The 25,983-nt window shown below is 47.3% G+C and overlaps 1 protein-coding gene across 1 annotated transcript; it reads right to left on the bottom strand.

The window, feature by feature from the left end:
• Positions 1-1,664: 1,664 nt before the first annotated feature.
• LOC306776579 (cadherin-24-like) lies at positions 1,665-18,530 on the bottom strand (the record flags this gene model as incomplete). The annotated part of the gene is made up of 14 exons (XM_079267291.1): positions 18,398-18,530; positions 13,909-14,203; positions 11,262-11,381; positions 10,872-11,039; positions 7,745-7,926; positions 6,516-6,772; positions 6,295-6,431; positions 6,055-6,176; positions 5,062-5,179; positions 4,602-4,910; positions 4,334-4,526; positions 3,868-4,240; positions 2,258-2,920; positions 1,665-1,730 (listed from the first exon to the last, which is right to left on the bottom strand). Exons 2-14 carry the CDS (start codon positions 14,189-14,191, stop codon positions 1,665-1,667), a joined length of 2,991 nt encoding a protein of 996 aa, XP_079123417.1. The 5' UTR covers positions 14,192-14,203; positions 18,398-18,530.
• Positions 18,531-25,983: the final 7,453 nt, after the last annotated feature.

Genomic DNA, 25,983 nt, shown 5'->3' with positions numbered 1-25,983 from the left:
TCCAGAGAACACAGAAATGTGGGATGTTTGTGAATAAAGTTTTGAACACGAACATAAGTCTTGCTGAAACACAGGAACTATTAAAGTCCAGCGGTTCATAAATGAATAGATGAATCTCATCTGTCGTTCAGACGCACGTTTAAAGAGCTAAAGACACGCGAGGGAATATAAAGGACTCAGCAGAGATGACATGAGAAAGTTGATCTACAGGAGAATACATATTTGAAATGAATACAGGATGCTTATGAGCTTTACTGCATTATGTTCCATAATATTTTCATATTTTGTCACACAGTGCCTGGATTTAGTGTTTTCCTTTAAAAAACAGACTTTTCCTCCAGAAATTGATGCAGAACAATTCACCAGAATGCAGGAAATAAAGTGTTTGACGGCAAAAATGTTCAATGCTGAAACCAAACCTACGCCCGTGGTCCCTTTACCGCCGTATAAATATTAAAATGGATGTGAGCCATAAACGGTGTGATGGTGAGCCACAGCAGCAAACATCTGCACAGCCACATTATTCAATTTGTTTCATTGGTCTTATCTTATACATCATATTATTATCCCATCACCACTGTTTCCAGCTGCTGTGTTGTGACGTCATCCTCTTGGATGCAGTGCACATGTGTGACACTAGGTGTCCTCGTCGTACCGTCTGTCCAGAGACGTCCTCCACTCCCAGCCCGCCTCAGAGGAATGGCAACACGTCCTTTTGCACATTTCAATTTCAAACGGTTTTTTTTAAATTCCCGTTATTTTATTTGTGTCTAACTATGTCGCTGTTGACGTGGTAACACGTGTGTCTGTATGTAGTCCGTCGTTAAATGAAGTCTGTCGCGGATCTCTCGGGTGTCCCTTCGGGTGACACGTGTCCCTTCTGGATCAGTCGCGCGCTGACGTTTCTGCAGAGACGCGCCGCGTTCTGATCATACGCAGCTCGCGCTGCCTGGCTGTCACTTGGCACGTGTAATGTCCCACTCATTTCCTCTCTCCTGCCTGAGGACTTCAGCTTTTTTTACACCTCATTTTTCTTGTCGAGACGCCAAAGATTTTCTGTCAAATGTCGTCTGAACGCATCGCAATCCTGTGAGATGAAGAGACGGATTCCCGACAGGAAGCTGGAACAGTTGCCGAAGTCCAAAACACATTTTTATCATATTATTGAGGACACACGTCATTATTCTAACACGTCTTCCTGATACCTCCCTGAACAGGAAATGCGTTTTGAAATAGCTGTGGAAATGAGTCAAACCACAGAATCATATTCCACGATGTCAAAGCAGTTTCATCAGGAACAACAGCTGCGTGTGTCCGTTAAACCGGTGGATGAAGAAGCCTTTGATGTTGTGGACGAGCAAACAGTGAATCATAATGAATCCAGCGTGGCTGAAATTGTGTGGAAAACTGTTTGTCTGCAACAGTTTAATAACCGACTATCAGATGCTTGATTTCCTGTGTGGATTTCCTGTAAATCCCCCCCCCCCCAAACTACTGTCCACTAGTGAGCGATAAACCACAGAAGCAGATGTTTATCTACACATGGACATATTATTTACTGCACTTTCACAAACAGTACACTCGTCTTTGACAGTGACAATCTAATCATTTCTAACTGTGTGTGTGTGTGTGTGCTGATTGCATAGTGAGCGACCGTAACGGGACTATTTGCCGGAGTGGGACTCAGGGCTGCAGAATATAAACGTACAGTTCCTCATCGGCTTACAGCACTGAACACAAAGAAACCCTCAAGTTCAAAGGGTTCCTCGTGAGCTATTAAATATCAATATTAGATATCACAACTCCGGTCAATATTTGATGAGGTCCTCTTCTTCTTCTTCATTGAACAATGCAGCTTTCAGGGATTCAGAATCAATATTTTAAAAAAAGTAAATTTTTCATAGCTTTGAAAGCCCAAGTGCATTATTATTACTCACACAAGAGCAGTGTGAAGAGTGACAGATTCCATCTGCGCTTTATGAAGATGGTGGAGGTGAAAACGAGACGCTGTGCACTGATGTCAGCCTCTTGGGGTCTTCAGGGGGAGGATCATGGCCTGTTCTTCAAAATCTAACTTTTCTTCTCTTGCAGTCTAGAAATCCCACCTCTGCTGTTCGCTGTCTTTGTCCTCCTTTTGTTGGTGAGTCTCCCGGAGTGCCGCCTCCCCCTCCCTCTCCCTCTCCCCCTCCCCCTCCTTCTCCCCCTCCCCCTCCCTCTCCTCCTCCCCCTCCCCCTCCCTCTCTCGGATGATCTCCACCAGCCTCTGGAACTTCTGGTTGAACTCCTCCATCCCTCCCACCGCCCTCCCGTCGTCCTTCTCCCCGTCGCTCTCCAGCGAGCTCAGCGACTCGGCCCTCGAGTCGCGGCCCTCGAACTCGTACGTCTGCAGCGAGTCGTAGGGCGGCTGCGACAGGTCAAAGGTGACCTGGTCCAGGCGGACGTTCAGGAGGTCTTCCATGCGGAGGGGCTGCATGTTGGCGGGCTCCGCCCCGCACGCCGCCCAGCCTCGGCTGTCGCCAAACGCCCCCCCCGGTAAGGCCGGGGGCTGCGGGGTCAAGTCCGTTCTCTGGAGGCCGCACACGCTCAGTAGCTGCACTCCCGGCGGGTACGAGCCGCCGCCGCCGCTCGCCCCGCTCACACGCGTCCCTCCGCTGTTTGGGTTCAGCGAGCCCACAATGCTGTACGTGTCTGCCTTCAGGTAAGCAGCAGGGCTCACAGAGAGGGTTTCACTGCCGTTTGAGTCCTTTCTCTCCCAGACGGAGGGAATGGAGGAATCGGCGTCAACGTCGTCCAACGTGCAGCCGGCGGCTCCGGTGCTGGTCCGGGTCTGCGATGACCCCGGCCGCCCCTCTTGCCGGTTTGACGAGGAGCCGGTGAGATCGGCAGCGTCGGTGGTTTGTGTCGACTCTGTCGGGTTTATCTGAAAGAGAGACGACGATATTAGACGATCCACGCAGGGATGAGGGTACGGAAGCAGAAAAACGCCAAATATCAATATCAAAGTACTCATTGTGAAATGTAATAACTGACTTTGCGTTGACATTGAATTGATATCTGAATTTATGACGAAGTCTAGAACTTGCTTTACAAATATACGTACATATTTATCTTCATCTTCATCACGTGAGCGACAGCACTGAACCTGATTGGCCGGAGGTCAGATTGACTTCATTTTTATAAACCGAATGTTGAATACTTCATCTTGATGATTTTTCTTTTTAATTTTTGGTAAAAATATAATAAAATGAAGCGACTGCAGGAATGGAGATTAAAACATACGGGCTGAATTTGAATCCGAGAACTATTTAAAAAGGTATTTCAAATAAATTGTACATAGAGCCACACATATGAAAACATACATTTTATCTGAACTGATTTCTGATATAATCAATATAGAATCTGAACAAATTCACAGCATGAGTACATTTTGGTGTCTGAATTATTAAAAATTGATTTTGAGGAACCAGGTTATTTGACATGACTTAAATTTTTAGATTTAAAAAATACAGCTTTTTGAATATTGGAAACTTTAAGTGGATTTTTAAAAACAGGGTAATAAAGCCACATAAATTAAGACAAATGGCTTTCGAAGTATAACATATAAACATTTTGACACCAAAGGGCCTTTTCCCTGCTTCTGGTTCTTGAACGTGACAGACTGAGCTCCTCCCACTGGGTTGAGGTGGGCGGCACTAAAATAAAACGTGACGTTCCTTCTTCCTTGCACCAATCCGGATGCAGCATCTGAATAAGAGACTGTCCACTTCCTGATGAATCACACTGTTGCATATCTAGTCCTGAATATTCACTTCATAACACGACTAAAGTCCCTTTGGTCTGTCAGCAGCAGCAGCACTGTGATCTGACCTCTGCCTGATCCTTCCTCTCTTGTGTGTCGGCAGCTTCGGCGCCTTCCTTTCTGTCCGTGGCTTTGCTCTTGGCCAGCATGTGCTCTGCCGCGCAGCTCGTCTCCGGAGAGCGTCGCAGAGGCTCTAAGGTGCTCTGGTTCTGGATGACGAGGGACCCGGCGGGCCCGCGGGTCAGCCGAGTCAGCTGCAGACCGGCCTCCGGCGGCCCGACGGGATAATAGTCCCTGAGAACGGGCAGCGTGCGGATGCCGTAGCAGAGGCGCCCGTACATGGGAGCGGAGCCCGGCCTCTGCTGGGGGTCCGGGCCCGGCCGCGGGTCGCGGGTCCAGCTGTACGTCCAGGCCCTCGGCGGAGTCGGCCGGGTGTACCATCTGTGCCAAGAGATAAATGTCAGAGAAGCACACGGTCACGCACAGACACGCACACGCTCCCCCACAAGCCACCGGGCAAAGGCGGCAGCTCACATGTTCCCGTTGTTGTGCATGTGCTGTATTCGGTGCATGCTCTGCAGCGCCGTAATGTCAAAAGCTGCGGTGTCCGCTTCCCCTCCCCCCTCGTCGTCGTAGGAAATGATGTTCTCTCTGACGTCATCCTCCTCGGAGGGCGAGCGGGAGTCCCGCTTCTGATGGCGCAATGACAGCGAGAGTGCACACACCACTACAGGGCAGAAGAGACACATGACCACCACGCAGCCACCTGACACAGCGGCTCAACGTCACAAACCAAACCTACCGAGCAGAGCGGTGACACAGGCCAGCGTGGCCAGCAGCGTGACCAAACTGAATACGAGCGACGGGGAGGCAGAAGACAGGGGGAGACAGACCGTTTGTCTCTCCCACTTCCTGTCCCTCTGCCTCCCCCTGTCCTCGGTCTGCATGCCCCCGCGCAGACAGGGGCACACGGTCACGGTCACCGTGCCCGTGTGGGTCAGACCCGAGGCCCCGTCACGCAGCACCACCGGCACGTAGAGGGCCAGCGAGGACGAGGAGAAGCCGGGGAGGGGCTCCAAGGCCGACTGCAGCACCAGGCTGGCTGTCTCACCTGAGAGAGAGAGGGGGGGGGGGGGGAGGGAGGGAGGGAGGGAGGGAGGGAGGGAGAGAGAGAGAGAGGGAGAGAGAGAGCACGCACATGGTTGGTGTCGTGATTCTGGATTTTGTGCAGGAAATAGAGAGATTGAGCTCATTGGTGCGACCTCCGGTTCCCCTGATGGTGAGGTTGAGGGCGGCGCTGGACTCTGGGGGGATGCTGAAGTGGATCTGGGTGTCCTGCCCTCCTTGGTCCTTGTCGATGGCTCGCAGAACCTGGACCACCTGCGTGACACAGATCAGGAAGCTCTGTTTTAATGGTAAAGATAAATCGGACTCAAAGACGACAGAGAAGAAGAAAAAAAACATAATTCTGCATTATTTTTCTCTCAGTCAAAATGTTGATCAAATGAAAAAACTTGGCGGTGTTACAAGTCTTCTTGCTCACGCTCTACGGACGTTGAATCTCAGGGCCGCTGATCACACATTATTTGGCGTATTGGTGTGAGAATGTGTTGACATCATAGACTGTAAATGGACCATAATGTACTAAATGAACATCATGCTGTATTGAAGAAGACTTGAAACTAGAGATTGAGACATAAACTCATGTTTACAATGTTTACTGAGGTAATAAATCAAGAGAGAAGTAGAGTCATTTTCTATAGACTTCTATACAACCAGAGGAGTCGCCCCCTGGTGGACACTAGAGAGAATGCAGCTTTAACACATGAAGCACTGAAGAACTTTAAAGAAGCGGAGGTTGCTGCCCGGTTGACAGACATGTTGAGTGTGAAACTGTGACTCAACTGTCTTTGCTGTGTGTGTAACGTAAATCCATCATGCAGCACATGTGTGTAAATTTGACCTTCAAAAATAAAAATCTGATAAATAAGATCAACTGAGGACCGGTGACCGATGGATCGGTGAGTCTCTGCTGACGTTTTGAAGATGAAGCTCTTCCAGTGTCTGTCTAATACCCATCAGGACATATCGGATGAAACACTGAAGCTGTTTGAAACAGCAGCAGCTGAGTGACGAGAGACGGGACTTTTCCTCGGCTGCATCAATTATTAAATACGCGATGTTTTTAACAACAGATGTGCAAAATCAAATCAAGATAAAAGAAGAAAGGAGCTGCAGACGGATAGCAGCAGGACCTGTCCGGGGGCGCTGGAGTCACACACTGACGTGCTGTACTGCCGGTCCAGCTCGGGCGCGTTGTCATTCTGGTCCAGCGTCTCTATGGCAACCACAACCCTTGACACAAGATTGGGATTGTCTGACGGAGAAAAGAGGAAAACAGACACTCGTGTTGAACATCATCCTGAGGTTTGCAGCGCTGTGTGTGTGTTGTGGGTGAGATATGGAGCGCGGTGGGCTCCGGCGCCGGACGTTACCCCGCTGCGTGGCGATGACGGTGATGTTGTGCCACTGCTCCTGCTCGCGGTCCAACTCCATCACCGTGCTGATGGAGCCCGTGTCGGAGGCGATGCGGAACAGGGCCTCGGGGTCCGACTGGGGATCGATGGAGTACCTGAGGTGCAGAAGCATAAGGAGCGGGGAGAATAAGACGAGTGAGGAGAGCTCAAGAGCGACTCAAGGATGATGTCATAACCACCTGATGTTGCTGCTTCGTCCCGTGTCCGGGTCCACGGCGTCGACCCGGCCGACGGAGCAGACGGGGGCGCAGTTCTCGGACACGTCCAGGTGGTAGCGGCTCTGGGAGAACCGCGGCGGCTCGTCGGCGTTGAGGACCATGACGCGGACCGTGGCCTGGTCCTTAAAGGGGCCTTTCCTCAGGTACCGCGCGTCCACCGCGGGGTTGGCCACCTCCACGGAGAACGTGTACGAGCTGCGGCGCTCGTAATCCAGCAGCTGATGAGACGAAACAAATGCATTTCCTTTCATGTGTGATTCACATGTATGGACGCTGCGCTTCATGAATTCCTGTTCATTCATCATTCTCGCTCTTTTATCTCGTCGTGAAACTCACATACGTTACGCTTCGGAGTCATTCCTTTCATCACCGGCCTCCTCTTACCTCACCCTCTGCACCCTCCAGGTCACTCACTGAGTGCTCAGAAGGAAAGAAGAGTCGCGCTGGCTGCTCATCAGCTCATTACCTGCTCGTGTGGAGTCTTGGGAATCTGAACCTGCCGGCTTCAAAGTGTGTTTGAGTGCCGAAGATTTTAAACGGACAAATAAAATCTAATTTGCAATAACAGGCCGAAGGACATTGTTTTTTAAAAACGTCTGAAATGTCACGTATTTCTCATTTTGAAGCCATTTAGGAAGAAGTAGCTACAAGGAACTTTGAACAGTGTCAGTGGAAGACGGATGCGTCTGCGGACAGCTGCAGGGATGACGTGTTGTTACCGTCAAACAGGAAGTTAGCGTCGCTTTAGTTCACTCGACAATAATCCAAAGAGATTCTACCAATGATTCTGGATTATCTGCGTCAAACGTTTATAATACTGTTCATCAAGATGATCTTCACACTTTTATGATGTTTGAAGTGTAAAGTGAAAAGCTAACGTTAGTCTGTAAAGGAACTCCACCACGGTCATGTGACTTCACGTCTCCTCCACTAAGCTAAAGGAGGACGAGTGGTCCAGTGAGGACGTTTAGTCGAAACATTTAGACACTTTTTTAAGACACGTCAAAGCTTCTAAATCCACCAGAACTAAACGCTCAAATCTCTTCAGCTTAAAAAAGAAAGAACGTATTCAAAAAACGTTCTTTCAGTCGCTTCCAAACAAACATACGCGTTAGCAGATCAGATCTGTCTGCTCATGGAAGCAGTACCACCTTTGGCCACAGGGGTCGCCAACATCAACACAAGCCCACCTTGTTCAGCGCGATGACAGCCTCTCGGTCTCTTCCCGTGATGTTGAAGATGTCGGCCTCCTCCGGGTCCAGGATCCTGAACTCCAGCTCAGCGTTTTCTCCCAGATCAGGATCGGTGGCGGAGAGACGGCCCACCTCCACACCTGGAGCGGCGAGCTCAGACACAGAGAACGACCACGCACCTGCAGAGACCGCACAACCATGAACGCACAGCATGCATGAGGCCGATACGGCTTCCACTCACATATCCCGTGTCCACGCAATCATTCCACCTGCACACACACGACCACACGGAGATCCTCATCATGCACCTCTGATGTGAGAGAGGGAGGACTGAGTTCATCTGGAGCGTATATCAGATCCACCAAAGTTATATTTAGTGTGGAATTCCCTCTCGGGAACAGCTTATGGGAATTTACATTTTGAAGATAAATCCACTAGAAATGACAAACTCGGACGGCTGAAGTCGTAATTGCTTTGGCTGAACTTTGAAATGCATCTCTGGCCAGAAAGGAAAGAGCGTTTACCACAGCGCCCACAGACGCTTCATCGGTGTCACGTAGTCATGTTTCATGTCTCTACAACTACATCCTGTGCTTTTAATGATTGTTGGAATGCTGTTGAGCATTCCAACGATTGTTCTTCGAATCTTTATTCAACTTCTTCTATTTCTTCCGTCGCACCTCTTCTTCTCCTTCATTTTTTAATGCTTGTGATGAAGCCTGTCATTTAATAACCTCTGTTTATGTGTCAAACATTATGATTATGTCTCCTCTCCCCCTCCCTGCCCCACCCAGCCACACCCTTTCAAAATAAAAGCCCCATGAATTAACTGTATGTAAACATTAAGCTCATAATTTGGCTTTTTTGTGAAAAAAATGAATGCTCTAACTACTACTGCTGCTGCTAATATAGTATTACTACTACTGCTACTACTACTTCTACTATAACTTTTGCTACTATTACTACTACTGCTACTGCTATTACTGGTACCATCAATATTATTACTACCACTACTGCTATTACTACCACTACCACTATTACTTATACGACAACTGCTACTACTACTGCTATTCATGCCACTAAAAGTAGTACAACTGCTACTAGTACTACTACTACTGCTACATCTTCTACTGCCATTACTATTACTATTACTACTACTACTACTACTACTAGTGTGATACTAGAAAAAGCATTTCCTGCTGAAAATGCAGGACCACAGAAACTGTGGTAACAGTAGTAGTAGAAACAGTAGTAGAAGACGTAGTATCAGTGGTCATAGTAATAGCTCTAGTATTGGTCGTAGTATTTAATATCACAGTAGTAATAGTAATAGTAATGGCAGTAGAAGATGTAGCAGTAGTAGTAGTACTAGTAGCAGTCGTACTAATAGCTGTAGTAGTATTACTACTTTTAACAGCATTCCAACAATTAAATACTACGACCAATACTACAGCTATTACTATGACGACTGATACTACGTCTTCTACCACTTCTTCTAATTACTAATACTTCTACGACTAATAATACTTCTACTACAACTTCTACTACTACTACAAATATCACGAATACTACTGCTAGTAGTTATTCTAATGCTACTAATACTTCTACTAATACTACTTCTACTACAACTACCACTACTACTACTAGTAGTATTTATTCTAATGCTACTAATACTTCTACAAATAATACTTCTACTACAACTCATACTACTACAAATATCACCACTGATGAATTTTTTTAAGCCACAGAAACTGTTCAAATATCAAAATGTTCAGCTCGTTCAGGAGAGAGGTGTGATATGACTTTTCATATTTGTAATCTTCAAACGTTTTGAATTATTAAGCTTTTTGCAATTTGTTTTTGAATTGATATCTATTTTCAGCAATGTTTTTGCGATTCATTTCAGTTTTCAGCATTCCAACGCATTTTCAGCAGGAAATGCTTTTTCTAGTTGTTTGTATAATTCATATTATTATGAAGTTTTATTTATCTTTTGTTCTGCATTCAATGTGTTCTATTTCAGCACATTTTGGCGTACGAAACGAGCCATTCAGTTAACCTGTGGCGTTATTGTCAAACAGAAAAATAATGACCCGGAGTAGAAGGTGGTGGGGGGGTAAAGTCAGATTGCGGATAAATAACACGGCTGGCATTTGGAAAATATTAAATTGCTTCTGTGTTGCGGAACAATTTATCAACGCGGGAACAAAAAGGGAGCTTTCTACGTGAAGATGAACGACGGTAAGCGGAGGCTGTCAGGAGGAAGAAGGAGTGGAGGTGGTATGTAGAGAGAAGCAGCATAAGTCTGGAGGCGGCAGACGCGTTCTGCAGTGATTCTACTGTCGATTGAAGCGGAAAGCACTGAACTTTAAGATGAAATATTAATAGCATGGAAGGGGGAAAAGCTTGGATAAGAAAAGGCCGACATGATCTTTCACTCTTCTACGTCTGAAGCTCAGGGACCAAACGGGTCGCGTCAGCATGAATGTTAATGCCAGTCGTCTCTGGAAGAGGACGAGTTATTCCAACCGATGGTGAAATAATGGAGTGACAAGCAGCTCAGCTCGCTTTATCCGGAACCCGACGAGACGACGAGGACCCAAAGCAGGCAGGAACATATCTGAGTGCTGTCGCTAATTACGAGACGTTCCATCATTTAAATCTTCGCTCACACACACAAACTCCAGAGATTGAAAGACAGTTAAAGGAACAGTGTGTATTATTTTGTGGCATCTAGCGGTGAAGTTACAGATTGCAACTGACTGAATACCCCTCAGCTAAGCCCCTCCCCTTTCTAAGTGTGTCGAGAACTACGGCGGCCTCCAGGTACAGAGTTATATTTTGGGTTTTCGTACAAGGAGCTACACTAATCTATAATCTGCTCAGACAACGTAAAAACACAGAAAGTCTCTGTAGAGCCGGTGTAGAAAGGTGGCGGAACCCGACGTGGATATAAAATCCTTTTTCTAAGATACAGAAAACACTGCGATTCTTAGTTTCAGGTGATTCTGCTGATCACCTGAATTGATTAAAACATAGTTATGAATATTATGTTCCATTTCTGCCAGTTCGTCCCCCTAAATGTTACACTGCTCCTTTAAGTGGCGGTCTGACGACAGCTTACTCCTCCTGAAGTGAGGCGGGTTGTCGTTGACGTCGCTCAGCCTCACGGTGACGGTGGTCGTCCCCGACAGTCCGCCCAGATGCCCCCCCATGTCTCTGGCCTGGAGCACCACCAGATACTCGTCCCGCGTCTCTCTGTCCATGTCGGGCACCGCTGTCCTCAGGACGCCTGGTGGACGGCAGAGCAGGAAATCACAACGGAGAAACAGATGTTCTTTTTGCACAGCGACTTCACGATGTCTCTGCAAATCACCGTCAAAGCGAGTCATACGTGTTCAGAACTAGGACACGGAAAAACATGGCTGCAGATCATGTAAATGTTGGATATATGGTGGCAGAGACATGTGGTGTGTAAGCGGGGGCCTCTGGGGTTTACTGTGTTTACTCAGACCTGTCTGAGGGTCCACAGAGAAGTGGTCCTGGCCCTGAGTGATGGCGTACACCAGCCGGGCGCTGTTTCCATATGTGGGGTCATCGGCGTCTCTGGCCGTGACTTGGATTATGGACGTTCCTGTGAGACAGAGGCGACAAAAGGTCAAAGGTCGAGAAGCTGGGTTTCAGGTTCATGAACTGAAAGTGGTACGCCGCAGAAATGTGTCTCATCTGTCGGATTAAAAGGATAATCCACTTCTCCTGCCGAATGAAACGTTCATCTTTTTAGATGAAATGTGATTAAATATCCTGCTTTTCATGTTTCACAATATTAGAGATATTTATACACCGTTAAGGAAAATGTTCAACTGTAAATAAATAATACAAGTCAAATATTCTGCAGGAGTAGAAACAGAACCTGCAACGATTAACAGCGGATTAATCTGCACCTGATGTGATGATCAATCATATGTCAAGCAAAGATGTGAAGCTTGTATTCGACCTCTAGGACCGTTTGGGTTTTCTGTATTGTTGGTGATTTGAATACTTCTACCTCAGAGTTTTGATGGTCATTTTTCCTGTTTCAGATTATTTAATAAATAAATAATTTGAAACATTTCTATATCTACCTGTAAGAATCATAAACGTTTGTTAATATTCCGTCCCAGAAACACAGCCAAGAATCTCGTTGGCGGTTTGTTGGAGGGAACCAGTGATGCTGACTTCCTGTTTGACTACAGAAGTGATGCTAACTTCCTGTTTGACTACAGAAGTGATGCTAACTTCCTGTTTGGCTACAGAAGTGATGCTAACTTCCTGTTTGGCTACAGAAGCGATGCTAACTTCCTGTTTGGCTACAGAAGCGATGCTAACTTCCTGTTTGACTACAGAAGCGATGCTAACTTCCTGTTTGACTACAGAAGCGATGCTAACTTCCTGTTTGACTACAGAAGTGATGCTAACTTCCTGTTTGACTACAGAAGTGATGCTAACTTCCTGTTTGACTACAGAAGCGATGCTAACTTCCTGTTTGACTACAGAAATACGTCGTCGCTGCAGATCTATACAAGCAAATTATAGCTGCTGAACATCAGTAGCCTACGTTAGCACTGTCATTGTGAGCATGTTAGCATGCTGATGTTAGCATTCAGCTCAAAGCTCTGCCGTGCTTAAGTGCAGCTTCACAAACTCTATTTACTATGAATAGTTACAATATTATTGGACTGTATTTACTGTCCAGTATTTAATTTGAGGCCTTTACACACTAGTGGTCAATATATATGTTTTGTGAATATTACGGAGCGAGATGTAATATCTTTGGGGGAACGAGGTCGATTTTTCGGAGGTTTTGCACCACGAATAAAAAACGTTGAGCGGAACGAGTTGAGTTGCATCTTTATTCATGAGGTTCTATATTCACTTTATTATTCTTTTCAATCTCGACAAAGTCAGCGCAGACCCGATCCACTCCTTTCTTTCCTTTCAAAATATTGAAAATAATATATTCTCATTTCGCATTCATGTATTCGTCAAGCCCCCCCCCCCCCCCCCTGTGTAAAGCCTTAAAACTGTCTCATTATCCAGTGCAACACCCTCAGACATCTAGCGGCATGTACACTGCTCTCTGCCATCAATCCCACAATGCAATGCTCTGCATTTCACAGATGATATGTCTGACACCCAGTGGCGGCTGGTCAATAGAGGGCCATGGGGCATGGCCCCACCATGAGCCACACAAAAAAAAAGAAATAAATATATATATATTATAATAATCATAAATTATACAAATTGTCAATATTTGTGTTTTTGAACTATGGAATGTACTCAGTAATGTGTGTAAAATATGATATCTGCGCAACATATATGCTTTTCCTGCTCGTGCTCTCTGCCTGTGTGCTCTCTGTCTGTGTGCACGACACTCTGAGAACGCGCAGCTTGGGGGGCCTGATTGTTTTGGCCCAAAAGAGGCGGGTCTATGAAGCAGTTTAGCCAATTGCTGATTCAAGATATAAATGAGTGACATACAATTTAGCCAATCAGCGCCCTCAAATAGATTCAGCTGTGGGCAGAACGATCAGACCCCCTCGCTGCACGTTCTCGTCAGGAGAAGTCTCTACAGGCGAGCACTCCTCCTCCAAGACCCGTTTGAGAGGAGAACTTTGAGGAGATTCTGCAGCCAAAGAGCTGATATCAGATCAGACCTCAGCTACATATTAGACAAAGTGAACATCTTCTCTTCTACATAGCTGTCCTCAGTCTCATCTGCTTAACTTGGTCATGGAGGCATCAACATGTAATAGAGATGTTAAATTAACAGTGAAAACTCATCATAGCTTAATTTAACATCAGTATTCATAATTACACTTCATGTTTACTTCTCCTGATCTTTACCTCCTATAACAAGGTCCATCGGGGCATCTCAATAAATGAACATGTTATATTATATTATATAAGTGTTATTTACTGATTGTTTTCGTGTTGGAATACATGTAAAATATTTAACTGCAAAGTAGTAATGCGTGTTTGATGCATTTGTTTTGCATTAAATCATACTGGGATGTTTGCTGACATTGATAGGATGGCCCTAGAACATGTTCCACCAGCCGCCACTGCTGATACCTCAGTTTGTACCTCAGAGTGTTGAAGTCGCTTCACAGCCTTCATACCTATGTTGGCCATCTCCGGCACCACGGCGACGTAGGGCTCGTCGAGGAAGATGGGCGGGTTGTCGTTGATGTCCTGCACCCTGATGACGAACTCCGACGAGGGCTCCAGGGCCCGGCCCGTCTGGCGGTCCGTAGCTGTGGCGACGAGGCGGTACTGGTCCTTCTCCTCGCGGTCCAGGGACTTGGTGACGTGTATGTTCCCCGTGTTGCCGTCGATCACAAACACGGAGCCCACCCCCTCCCCCTCCAGCGTGTACTTAGTGCGTCCATCTCCTCCATCCATATCCGTGTGCAGCTGGAACAAGCAAACAAAACACTCGCAGTGAGTTACAGCAACACCTTTCGGGTCGACGCCGCCCCTCGAGACGCAGGTATCATTAAGCGTTAACACTGTGTGTGGATGTGGGTGATTTATGTGGATGCGTGCTCAGTGAGTCCGACATGAACAGCACCAGGTGTTGGATGATACGTATGGGGACCGAGGCATGAGTGCTGATGCACACAGCTAATTAACTCACTGGACCAGGCGTGCCATTGGGGGGTTTGGCGAGCGCAAAACAAAACACATGGATGTCCTACATGTACATTCTCACTTCCATCCATCTGTCCCTTCCTTCCTTCCCCTTCTTGTGAGTCCATCTGCCTGACTTCCTCGTACCTTTCAGGCCTTCTCTTTCTCCTCGTGTCTCTGTTTTTTTATATCAAGTTTCCACAGAATGCCCATTCTCTCTCTCTCTCTCTCTCTCTGAAAAACAAAGCTGGAGAAAGAGGAGGATGAAATTGTCTCTTCCAATTCCCTTTGTCACTTTCCCTCCTCCTCTCACGGGGGGGGGGATGTCACCTCTCTGTTTCTTTTATTTCCCTTTTGCAGCATTTTATTACATGAATATTAACATCAGGACTGCGTGCAGAGGAACGAGCCGTCTCGTGTGACGACTGATTGCTTTACCCCCCCCCCCCCCCAACTGTATCAACACCAACCGGAGAGGTAGATTAAACATTTATGAGGTATACTGCACTGGTCCGAATCCAATCTAGACTGTCACGATAAAGTATACTGCCGGCTACAAAGTGGCTGGCAGCGCTCCCGTTAGCGTTACAGCTGATATAATCCTACGGTGGCTGCCAGCGGCTGCATTAGTGCCGAGCGCTCGACTGAAAACACTACGAGTGAAAGCTCCGGGGACGTGGTTCAGGTGTGCCGTGGATTAAATCATCTCAGACACTTTGGTGTTGAAGGTTGCCGGCGTGGCGACTGTAAGAAATGAACGTTGAGCGTTTTGTGACCTGATGTTGTGAGAGTTAACGTTAACCCATTCGGGAGAAATTATCATCGTGCAAAGAAAATATGAGTTTAAATGTTAACAAAAGTGCCGTTTTAGCGAGATTCAGACATTGACGTTGTCTCCGGTTGTTTCCGGTCATCAGAGTCGACTGAAGTTCTACAGAATCCAAGACAGGATCAGGACAGTTTCAGAGCAACAGGTGTTTGAGTTGACAAGTGACTGCGTTGAGCTTTGTTTGTACTCACGCCGTAGACCAGGGGTGTCAAAACTCATTTCCACTCCGGGCCACATCAGCATCACGGTCGCCCTCAAAGGGCCGGTTGTAACTGTAAGACTGTACAACTAACTTCTCCTAACATATTGTTGAATAACTGTCTCTGCATTTGATTATTGTTTATTCAAGTGTACAAATATTGTACATGCAGTTATATAAATGTAAAATGATATTTAAACACATTTCTGTTATAACATAAATCATTTTAATTGAGGGTTAAGAAACCCACATGACTATCAAAGATCAAACTATTAAAGAAAATAACAGACAAATATCAAACACAAGTTATGACATTAACTTTGTTCAAAGCTGTTTGTGTCACCTCTCTGCATCACTAATGTTCCTCCCTGTCGTCGTCCTGTGCATGCAGCTACATCCAAGAGCTGCTCACTGAGAGTCAGGTCTGATGAACATGATAGATGATGTATCCGTGTTGTCTGTGCTTTCATCAACAGTTAATTAAAAACACAAGTACCTGCTCGTCTCTTAGCTAGCTGTGTTGTTAGATTGCTGCTAGTTCATGAACTCGGTCTGCGATGGTGTTTCTTCACAAACTGACATTTGTAAAAGTCTGTATCTGGTCGGAGCTCTGCTCACATACCTTCAGCATGCACTGGGCTGTAGCTGTGTCAATATATTCTGCTGTGATTGCAGTCTGCCTTTTAATTCTTGGACAATTTGATGTTTTTCTTGGAGGCCAAATGTTTGGTGTCAAAATGCCGACGTGAATTATATCCTTCATCGCCGACACGCCTCATAACACAGAAGACAGACCCGTTTTCTCCTTGAAGCACAAACATGTATTCGCTTTCCCATCTTTCATTACATTTTATTTCCTCTGCATCAATTGTTCTCTTCGTGGACATTTTGGGATTATTTGTCGATCTTTTTCAATCGTTGGAAAACCTCTTTTCGGGCTGTTGCCTGTCCTGTCCACCTGTTGTGATAGTTTTAATGTCGGTACACAGACAACATGCTATCTCATGATTTCAACTTTCTATCTCATCATTTCGACCATGGGGATACTTTTATTTTCAAGTCTAACTTAAAATTATTTTTCAAAAAAAAAAAAAAAAAAAATGTATTTTTTTTTTATTTTTTTTGCTGGCGGATTCGCGGGCCACATAAAATGACGTGGCGGGCCGGATTCGGCCCGCGGGCCTTGAGTTTGACACATGTGCCGTAGACAGTCTGACGTTCTGCTCATGAACTCAGAGAACAGAGTTGATCATCTGGTGACTTGTAGCTCATAACGTCTCTCTGGTGGAACGTTACACGCTGGGTTTCTCCTCCTAACACATGTTTATATCTGCACACTAAATAATGTGTTCTACTCACTGACAGCACACAGACCTGTGGAGACACTTTGTTGTATTCTCTTTCTCTGGTGGTTAATGTTCTTACAACAGCTTGACAAGATGTTGCACTCCGCCGTTCTTCCGTTGCCAAAACTGCGTGTGCACGCTTACGTACGTACTCGTTGTCTACAAACTGTATATTGTACTTGCACACAAGTACACGATTTTCTAATTTGCCATCCCTCAATGTCCCGACCGTTGGACACTCATTCAAAGTGTCCGTCTTGTTTTCAGCAGTAACATTTTACTGCACGAGTTGTGAATGATATGACGCGATATCTTCTTTTTTAACTCTCCTTCTGCCCGAGTGTTGAAAGCCATTAAACGGCTACATTTTTTCACAGACTGTCTATTAGAAGTGGACGTAGTTGTCGCTACGTCACCCATTGCTTTGTGGACTGAAGTTTTGAAGTCTCGACTTTGGCAATTTGGCCGTCGCCATCTTGTTTTTTTGCAACCAGTGAACAGGAAGTGACCATATCTGGACTGAGGAGTGACGTAGAGACGTCGTATACGTCTCTGGTAGAGACCTGTCAATCACAGTAGCCCCGCCCTAAAGCATCCCCTGCTTTATGGTCTGTGTGACTCTAAATGGACCATAATGTACTAAATGAACATCATGCTGTATTGAAGAAGACTTGAAACTAGAGATTGAGACATAAACTCATGTTTACAATGTTTACTGAGGGAATAAATCAAGAGAGAAGTAGAGTCATTTTCTATAGACTTCTATACAACCAGAGGAGTCGCCCCCTGGTGGACACTAGAGAGAATGCAGGTTAAAGAGACTTTTTAAGACACTTCCAGGTTGCCGCCTGGTTGTTTCCTTATGATAATGAGCTCCTCCTTCTGTTCTGCACAGCCGGTCATGTGGAGTAAAATCTTCTCAAAGAAGATTAATGAAGGTCATTTTAAAGGAAACGGTAAAGTGATCATAATTTCAGTATTCTGTCAGTGATCGAATCCAAAACTACAATGATTTAAAGAGGTCATTTTAAAAGACAGTGAAGGAAGGCAAGGTTATTATATTGTCTGGCAAATTTATATATAATCATCTGAATAATGTGCAATTCACAAAGTGATGGGAGGTGCTGTTCATGGGTGAACAGAAACAGAAACTTTGAGCTTACTGGTTATAGAAAACAGAACGCCGTAAAAATGTATTTTTCACAGTTTTTACGCGCCATAAAAAAGTGTTTAAAGAGTTTAAAGAGTGGCGCAAAAATCGGTTTGGTTGGGAGTGAATAGACGCGTTTAATGGCGCTGTTGGCTCTCCAGCTTATGGAGGAAACAAACCGTGGAAGCCAGAGAACCTTTTCTTTGGCAGATGTGTTCGGCGAGCATTCCTCATTGAAGCGCGAGGCCGCAGTCATCATTCAGCTCATAACACATCGACGGCGCGTGCAGCGGAATGATGCCGAAAGCAAAGCGACACTGAGCGGGAGTCCAAGGACACACGGAGCTGCAGTGAATCATCACTTATGAGGGTAATGGTGCACGACTGCGTGAGTAAATATGTTTCATTTGCATGCAATGAAAAAGGTTATTCACGTGACGGTTTGACAGCTTACCCGTCCGATGAGCACAGGCTCGGGCCCTCGGTACTCCTCGATCACAAAGAACTGGTTCCAGAGCCAGCTCCTCCGGCCGCGAGTTCGAGGCTCCGACCCGTCGACTTGAGAAGCAGAGACCCAGGTGGAGCGCGTCCCCTCAGGCCCAACGCCACCGACACCCGTCTCCAAGCGGAGCTCCTCGCCCAAACCGAGAGCTTCAGTTACACCTTCGGCCTCTCCGTTAGTCAAACGGTTTCTTTTCCGGCGGCTGAGAGTGAGCTCACGGCTGCGTTTGTCGATTAGGGCTTTGGCAGCTGATGCGGGATGTTTAAGCGTCACTGTTTGCCTCGCTGAACTGTCCTTAAAGTCTAAATCATGAGGTCTCCTGTCATTTAGTCTCAAAGCCGCATTAGGCAGGTCACGCTCTCCGCTCCGGAAGAGGCGTTTGTCCTCTTTGAACGGCTCAATAAAGTCCTCAATGGACTCTGGGTGAAGTGTGACATGTTGTCCTTTGCTTGAAATCACTTCTGAACTCCGCTCTTCCTCCGAGAGGCCGACAGCCACTGAAACGCCGTTTCTTTCCCCTTCACGGAACAAAAGAAGAAGAAGAAGAAGACGACGTGCAGCCATCGCTGAGTTGAACTCTCTCAAAGAGTCGCTGACGGACGGTCCGTGTTCTCCTTCAGGCTTCTTCTTCCCGCGGGTGCCTTCTTCGTTTCGCAGAACATTTTCCCGTTGCGGCGCGCATGCTGCCGGGATCACCTGAGAGAAACACATCGTTAGTGTAACTTTAATGGGATACAAGCGTTTTAAAAGATGCAGAAGTGCAGAAGACAAAGATAAGTCGACTTCCGACTCGTTAAATATTTGAAACCTTGTAAATCAGTTCCGCTGTTTGTTGCTCTGCTGCTCTTTCAAACCCAAGTAGCTGCACACAAGCTCTGAGACATGCCGGTCCGATGGGACGTCATACCGGATGATGTCGTTCATATTATTCTCGTCGCTGCTGGTGTGTGAATGCTGTGATTGTTGATCACTCAGGTCTTCTCAGAGTTCACCGTGGTCTTAAAAAATGTTCAATTCATTTGGCGCCCCGAGGGCCCGTCGATGAGCAGCAGCTCAGGCTTTTACTGCTCCTTGTCACACACAGGTGTGATGGATGTCGTCTCTAAAGATGGCGTCCCCCATGCCTGAAAGAAGCCCCCCCTTATGAGATTAATTAGACTCATAAATAATTAAATCAATGACTGGTCCTCCTTTCCTAAAAGTTTGATGACTGCGTTTCGTCAGAAGTGTCAGCTGCTTAAAAACCGGCGTAATCGTAGTTTTCACATCCTCGTTGTGCCGCCGTGCATCACTGTTCCCCGCCATCAATGGAGGAGGCGACCGTTATCCCACAATGCAACACGGCATGAGTCACTCAGAGGCCATTTTGGTAGGTTTACCTGCAGCGTTACGCAATCCAATACGTAACATCTACTTTTATGATTATTAAAGTTATTTTTGGTCGTAGAGTTGGGAATCGAGGCAGAGGTTCCAGTTGAGAACTGGTTACAGATTGACCCTCTCCTAAGCTCCGCCTCTCGAACTCAGACTGGCCAATCACAGCGTAGACATCGTCCAGCTCCGACCGCCACAGACTCACCAGCGGTTTCAGATGGTCTCCATGTTCAGGCTGGTTGAGTGGATTTGGAGCTTGTTGTGGTTAAACGGTTTGTAATAGTGAAGCCATGAAAAACGATGTCGGCATGTTTCTCTGCCATTTGCACGTTGCAAAACTCACGCGTCATGAAGTCAAACTCTTTGTTGTATCCAGGCAGCAACCTCCGGTTCTGCCGAGTGAAGTCAAAGCTTCACGTGTTAAAGCTGCATTCTCTCTAGTGTCCACCAGGGGGCGACTCCTCTGGTTGTATAGAAGTCTATAGAAAATGACTCTACTTCTCTCTTGATTTATTCCCTCAGTAAACATTGTAAACATGAGTTTATGTCTCAATCTCTAGTTTCAAGTCTTCTTCAATACAGCATGATGTTCATTTAGTACATTATGGTCCATTTAGAGTCACACAGACCATAAAGCAGGGGATGCTTTAGTATTCAAGATGGCGACTCTCTGTCCTTATCTGAAGGAGAGCCTGGTGCTCCAAACGTTACACAGCAACACACAAACAGGAGCTACTTGGTTCTCTGTCTGATTTAATTCTGAAGCTAATAAAGTGACCACTGAGTGTGACCACACAGGGATCTGCTCCGCAAGCTGTTTCAAATGAAGTTTTGCACGGATGCATTTCTCTTTTGAACATTCGAGCTTTAACGTCCTACAAGAAGCCGAAGAGACTTCCCTGCACGGGCCGCCACGTTATGCAAATGATCAATATCGCAGCTAAAGCGCATGAATGACAAAGTGCTGATGAACCTCCTCTGACCCACGACATCAATGTACACTGGAGGACCCACAGTGAAGCACCAGGCCTTTGATATCATACCAACCATAACATTTGTGTGATTTATCTAAATTGATACGCTTCATATGAAGAAGGAACAGACACATGAAAATGAAACCAATTTTGTTCTTCTTCCACTCAGGAGATACTGACCTACTTTCTGAAGTAATGAAGTGAATTCTTCTCTCTTCACGTCATTTTCTTCCTAAGAGGAGATTCACGCTTGCATTTTTCATTTGGCTTCGTTAACCGCACCGCTCGTAACGCTCGTGTTCAGCATCTGTTGGCCGGCATCTTATATCGAAAGAAAACACCAGAAGTGGCTCCTCTAAAAAAAACTAAAAAGAAAACACTCTTGTCTTCCTCAGCTGTTGTGCATTCAGCATAGGGCTTACATCTCTCTCTCTCTCTCTCTCTCTCTCTCTCTCTCTCTCTCTCTCTCTCTCTCTCTCTCTCTCTCTCTCTCTCTCTCTCCAAACCCCCCCCCCCCCCCCCCCACCACGTTGTGTGTGTGTGAGTGTGTGTGTGTGTGTGTGTGTGTGAAATGTAAGGCGGGATGGAGGATTTTGCCGTTGCCGGCTCAGAGCGGGATGATGAGTGGTGACATTGCTCTAAATTGCAAATCGCTGTTTCTGTCTCGCTTCACTCTCTGCATTGAGTCGCTTCGCTGCAGCGAGGCTATTTCGTCTTTTATTAATAATAGCTCTGTGCATGTCAGGCCTTTAACATGGGGAGAGATTGAGGTAGAGTGGGGGGGGGGGCTTTCACGACCAAGACGTCGACGGATTCTGCTCCATTAAACCATCTCTGGCTTTCTCTCCTGCTGCCGTTTGTCTTTCAGACCTCTCATCCGCTCCTCTCTCTCATCCGCTCCTCTCTCTCATCCGCTCCTCTCTCTCATCCGCTCCTGTGTTTACTGGATTGTTTACTACAATGTTTACTGAGGGAATAAATCAAGAGAGAAGTAGAGTCATTTTCTCATAGACTTCTATACAACCAGAGGAGTCGCCCCCTGGTGGCCACTAGAGAGAATGCAGCTTTGAGAGCCTCAAGTGGCCATTTAATTAAACCATGTAACCCGTCCAGACAGTGCAAACGTGCACTGGGGCCCCATCACTACAGCGTGCACTGGGGCCCATCACTACAGCGTGCACTGGGGCCCATCACTACACCGTGCACTGGGGCCCATCACTACAGCGTGCACTGGGGCCCCATCACTACAGCGTGCACTGGGGCCCCATCACTACAGCGTGCACTGGGGCCCATCACTACAGCGTGCACTGGGGCCCATCACTACAGCGTGCACTGGGGCCCATCACTACAGCGTGCACTGGGGCCCATCACTACAGCGTGCACTGGGGCCCATCACTACAGCGTGCACTGGGGCCCATCACTACAGCGTGCACTGGGGCCCCCTCACTACAGCGTGCACTGGGGCCCATCACTACAGCGTGCACTGGGGCCCATCACTACAGCGTGCACTGGGGCCCATCACTACAGCGTGCACTGGGGCCCATCACTACAGCGTGCACTGGGGCCCATCACTACAGCGTGCACTGGGGCCCCCTCACTACAGCGTGCACTGGGGCCCATCACTACAGCGTGCACTGGGGCCCATCACTACAGCGTGCACTGGGGCCCATCACTACAGCGTGCACTGGGGCCCCCTCACTACAGCGTGCACTGGGGCCCATCACTACAGCGTGCACTGGGGCCCATCACTACAGCGTGCACTGGGGCCCATCACTACAGCGTGCACTGGGGCCCATCACTACAGCGTGCACTGGGGCCCATCACTACAGCGTGCACTGGGGCCCCCTCACTACAGCGTGCACTGGGGCCCATCACTACAGCGTGCACTGGGGCCCATCACTACAGCGTGCACTGGGGCCCATCACTACAGCGTGCACTGGGGCCCCCTCACTACAGCGTGCACTGGGGCCCATCACTACAGCGTGCACTGGGGCCCATCACTACAGCGTGCACTGGGGCCCCCTCACTACAGCGTGCACTGGGGCCCCTCACTACAGCGTGCACTGGGGCCCATCACTACAGCGTGCACTGGGGCCCCCTCACTACAGCGTGCACTGGGAGCTTCTGTGAGCGAGTGTGAGCGATGGAGAGCGGTCCATGACATATTATAAACACAGAAGCATCATTCTGTTTCTCAAAGCACATGATTGCAGGCAGCACGCTCACATCTGGACAGCTTATTAGCATATGAGAGAGAGAGGGAGAGGGAGGGAGAGAGAGAGAGAGAGAGAGAGAGAGAGAGAGGCTCATCGTGTTAACTCAGCACAGCCGACAGTTTGTGTGTGTCCACAAATTGTACTTTGCCAAAACAATTGAGGTGGTGTGGGGGGGGGCATTGATCCGAACCATCTGTCAAAAGCTTGGCGCTCCTCTCCTTCCAGACGTTCATCATTCCACATAAACAGCTCGCGCATCAGCTCGCGGCAGCAAAAGGCAAAACATATGACGGTTTCCTTCTTTGTATGATGATCTGCGAACAACAAACTGACTGAGGAGCAGTTGAGCCCCCTGAGAAAAACAACCAGGGTGAAGTAGTGAAGTAGAGGGGAAACTTGTCACGTCTGTGGAGGCGTTGAACTCAATGAAGTATGAATGGATGAACACAAAGCGCTTCATAGAATAGAGCTTACCGTGTGTGCAGCTCTGCTCCGGTGCTCCTCCGGTTTAACGGAGCTGAAATGATCCAACGTGGGAAAGGATGCCGGTTCATCTGAGCCCAACGTGAGGTCTGTCCACTGAGCCCAGTCCCTCTCCCCCTCTCTCTCTATGTGAGTCTATCTCCCTCCCTCCCTCTCTCTCTCTCTCTCCCTCTCTCTCTGTGTCTCCTCTCTCTCTCTCTCTCTCTCTCCCTCTCCCTCTCTCTCTATGTGAGTCTATCTCCCTCCCTCCCTCTCTCTCTCTCTCTCCCTCTCTCTCTGTGTCTCCTCTCTCTCTCTCTCTCTCTCTCTCCCTCCCTCTCCCTCTCTCTCTATGTGAGTCTATCTCCCTCCCTCTCTCTCTCTCTCTATGTGAGTCTATCTCCCTCCCTCTCTCTCTGTGTCTCCTCTCCCTCTCTCTCTCTCTCTCTCTCTCTATGTGAGTCTATCTCCCTCCCTCTCTCTCTATGTGTCTCCTCTCCCTCTCTCTCTCTCTCTCTGTATGTGAGTCTAACCCTCTCTCCCTCTCTCTCTCTCTCTCTCTCTCTGTCTCTCTCTCCCCCCCCTCTCTCTCTCTCTCCATTGCATGTCGCACTGAGATCTGCGCGTGTGTGCATGATAAGATGTGTAAAAACATAAAAATAAATACAAATCTGTGTTCATACTTTCCAATTTTTTGAGATTTGTAAATGTGTACATAAATCTAGAAATGTGTAAACAAAATGTAAAAATGAGACAGAACTCTAAATTCACAGACAAATGTGTCGTCATATCTGTCAATGTGTCGAAAGGTAAATGCAAATCTGAATACAGATTTCTTTCAACATTCACAAATGAGAGATTCTACACACGTACAAATCTCATGAATGGTCTTATGATCGTCACCCTGCGAGCCGATGATGTCAGAGGACTCACAGTGACCACGATGTGTAGCCACACGGACACATTAGCGTTTGAGCTCAATTGAAGCAGATGTCTTCAGAGCTGTTGTTTGTAATCATCACATTCGTTATTTCCTCTGGACAACATGTAAATCCTTTCAACCACTTCAGTATCTTCTGCTTATCGTTCCCTGGAAGCAATCCGCTCTTTTGTAATCTGCTGAAGTAGCAGTCTGCATAATCATCTCTGCATTTTCAACAGTTGGACCAGAAAATTGCTACTCAAGGATGCATTAAAAGATTGCATTTCACCAACAGTGTCCCAGTGGCTGCCCCCCCCCCCCCCCCGCACCCCGTCTCAGATGTATGACTGCCCCCCCCCCCCCCGCACCACGTCTCAGACGTATGACTGCCCCCCCCCCCCCGCACCACGTCTCAGACGTATGACTGCCCCCCCCCCCCCACCACGTCTCAGACGTATGACTGCCCCCCCCCCCCCCGCACCACGTCTCAGACGTATGACTGCCCCCCCCCCCCACCACGTCTCAGACGTATGACTGCCCCCCCCCCCCCCCACCACGTCTCAGACGTATGACTGCCCCCCCCCCCCCGCACCACGTCTCAGACGTATGACTGCCCCCCCCCCCCCGCACCACGTCTCAGATGTATGACCGCCCCCCCCCCGCACCACGTCTCAGATGTATGACTCCCCCCCCCCACTCTGACAGCATGCTTTCTCCAGCGAGTTGAATAACTCGTCTATGATGCGTTTTTTCTTCTTGGAAATGAATGATCAATCTAATTTACGGTACATTTCTGTAATTCAGTCTCCCATTAAGTCTTGGCTCTGAGCAGATTGTCGTGAGTCATTTTGTAGTCTTTGTCTCCCCATTTTCAAACAAACAATCTGAATTTGTATTTTCTAATCCAAATTCCAAGGATGGCTGTTCAAACATATCATCATATCTATATTTGTCCTTTTGATGCACGATCTAAACATTACATCCAACGTATCTAAAACCACGTAGCATGAGCTTTTTGGGTGATATGATGCGTTTTACATTTTGACATCCCACACCTCCTGGAATAGAACTTTTGTTTCTCGCCCACATGTTTCAGATATTTTAAATTTGAAGAAGAAGAGAGACCTGCTTTGAGCTCATTCATCTACAGAGTGCCGTCTTTCTGTGCACATCGTTTCTTGATCACTCGTGAGTTCTGTCTCACGACTAAGAAACAAGGGAGCCTTTAAAAAAAGTGCTGTTGAGACAAGTGTTGACTGACTGAAAAAGCAAACTTGCAACCCCAAAAGGTCACTCGTCGGATCCCTTGAACACCCAGCTGGATACGGAGGTTTATTAACGGGCAGAACTGCTGCGTTAGCACAAAACACAGCCAAGCTGTAATCAATCTGCTAGTCGGGAGTTGAGAGCACACGCCGACAGATTTACGAGTGAAAACATGCTCCGGGTGTGAAAGGGGGGGCTGTCACAGTTTTGGCAAATTTCTGGCTGTGAGGGTCGATATGCTGTTCGAGAGAGATGAAACGAAACAAACAAACGGACGGAGTGATGCAACTTGTGACATTTAGCTTCCTGCTCCAATCCAGTGGA

This window comes from Melanostigma gelatinosum, assembly GCF_949748355.1.
Source record: "Melanostigma gelatinosum genome assembly, chromosome: 4".
In the NCBI taxonomy this organism is placed as follows: Eukaryota; Metazoa; Chordata; class Actinopteri; order Perciformes; family Zoarcidae; genus Melanostigma; species Melanostigma gelatinosum.
This window is presented reverse-complemented; position numbering and strand designations above follow the sequence as displayed.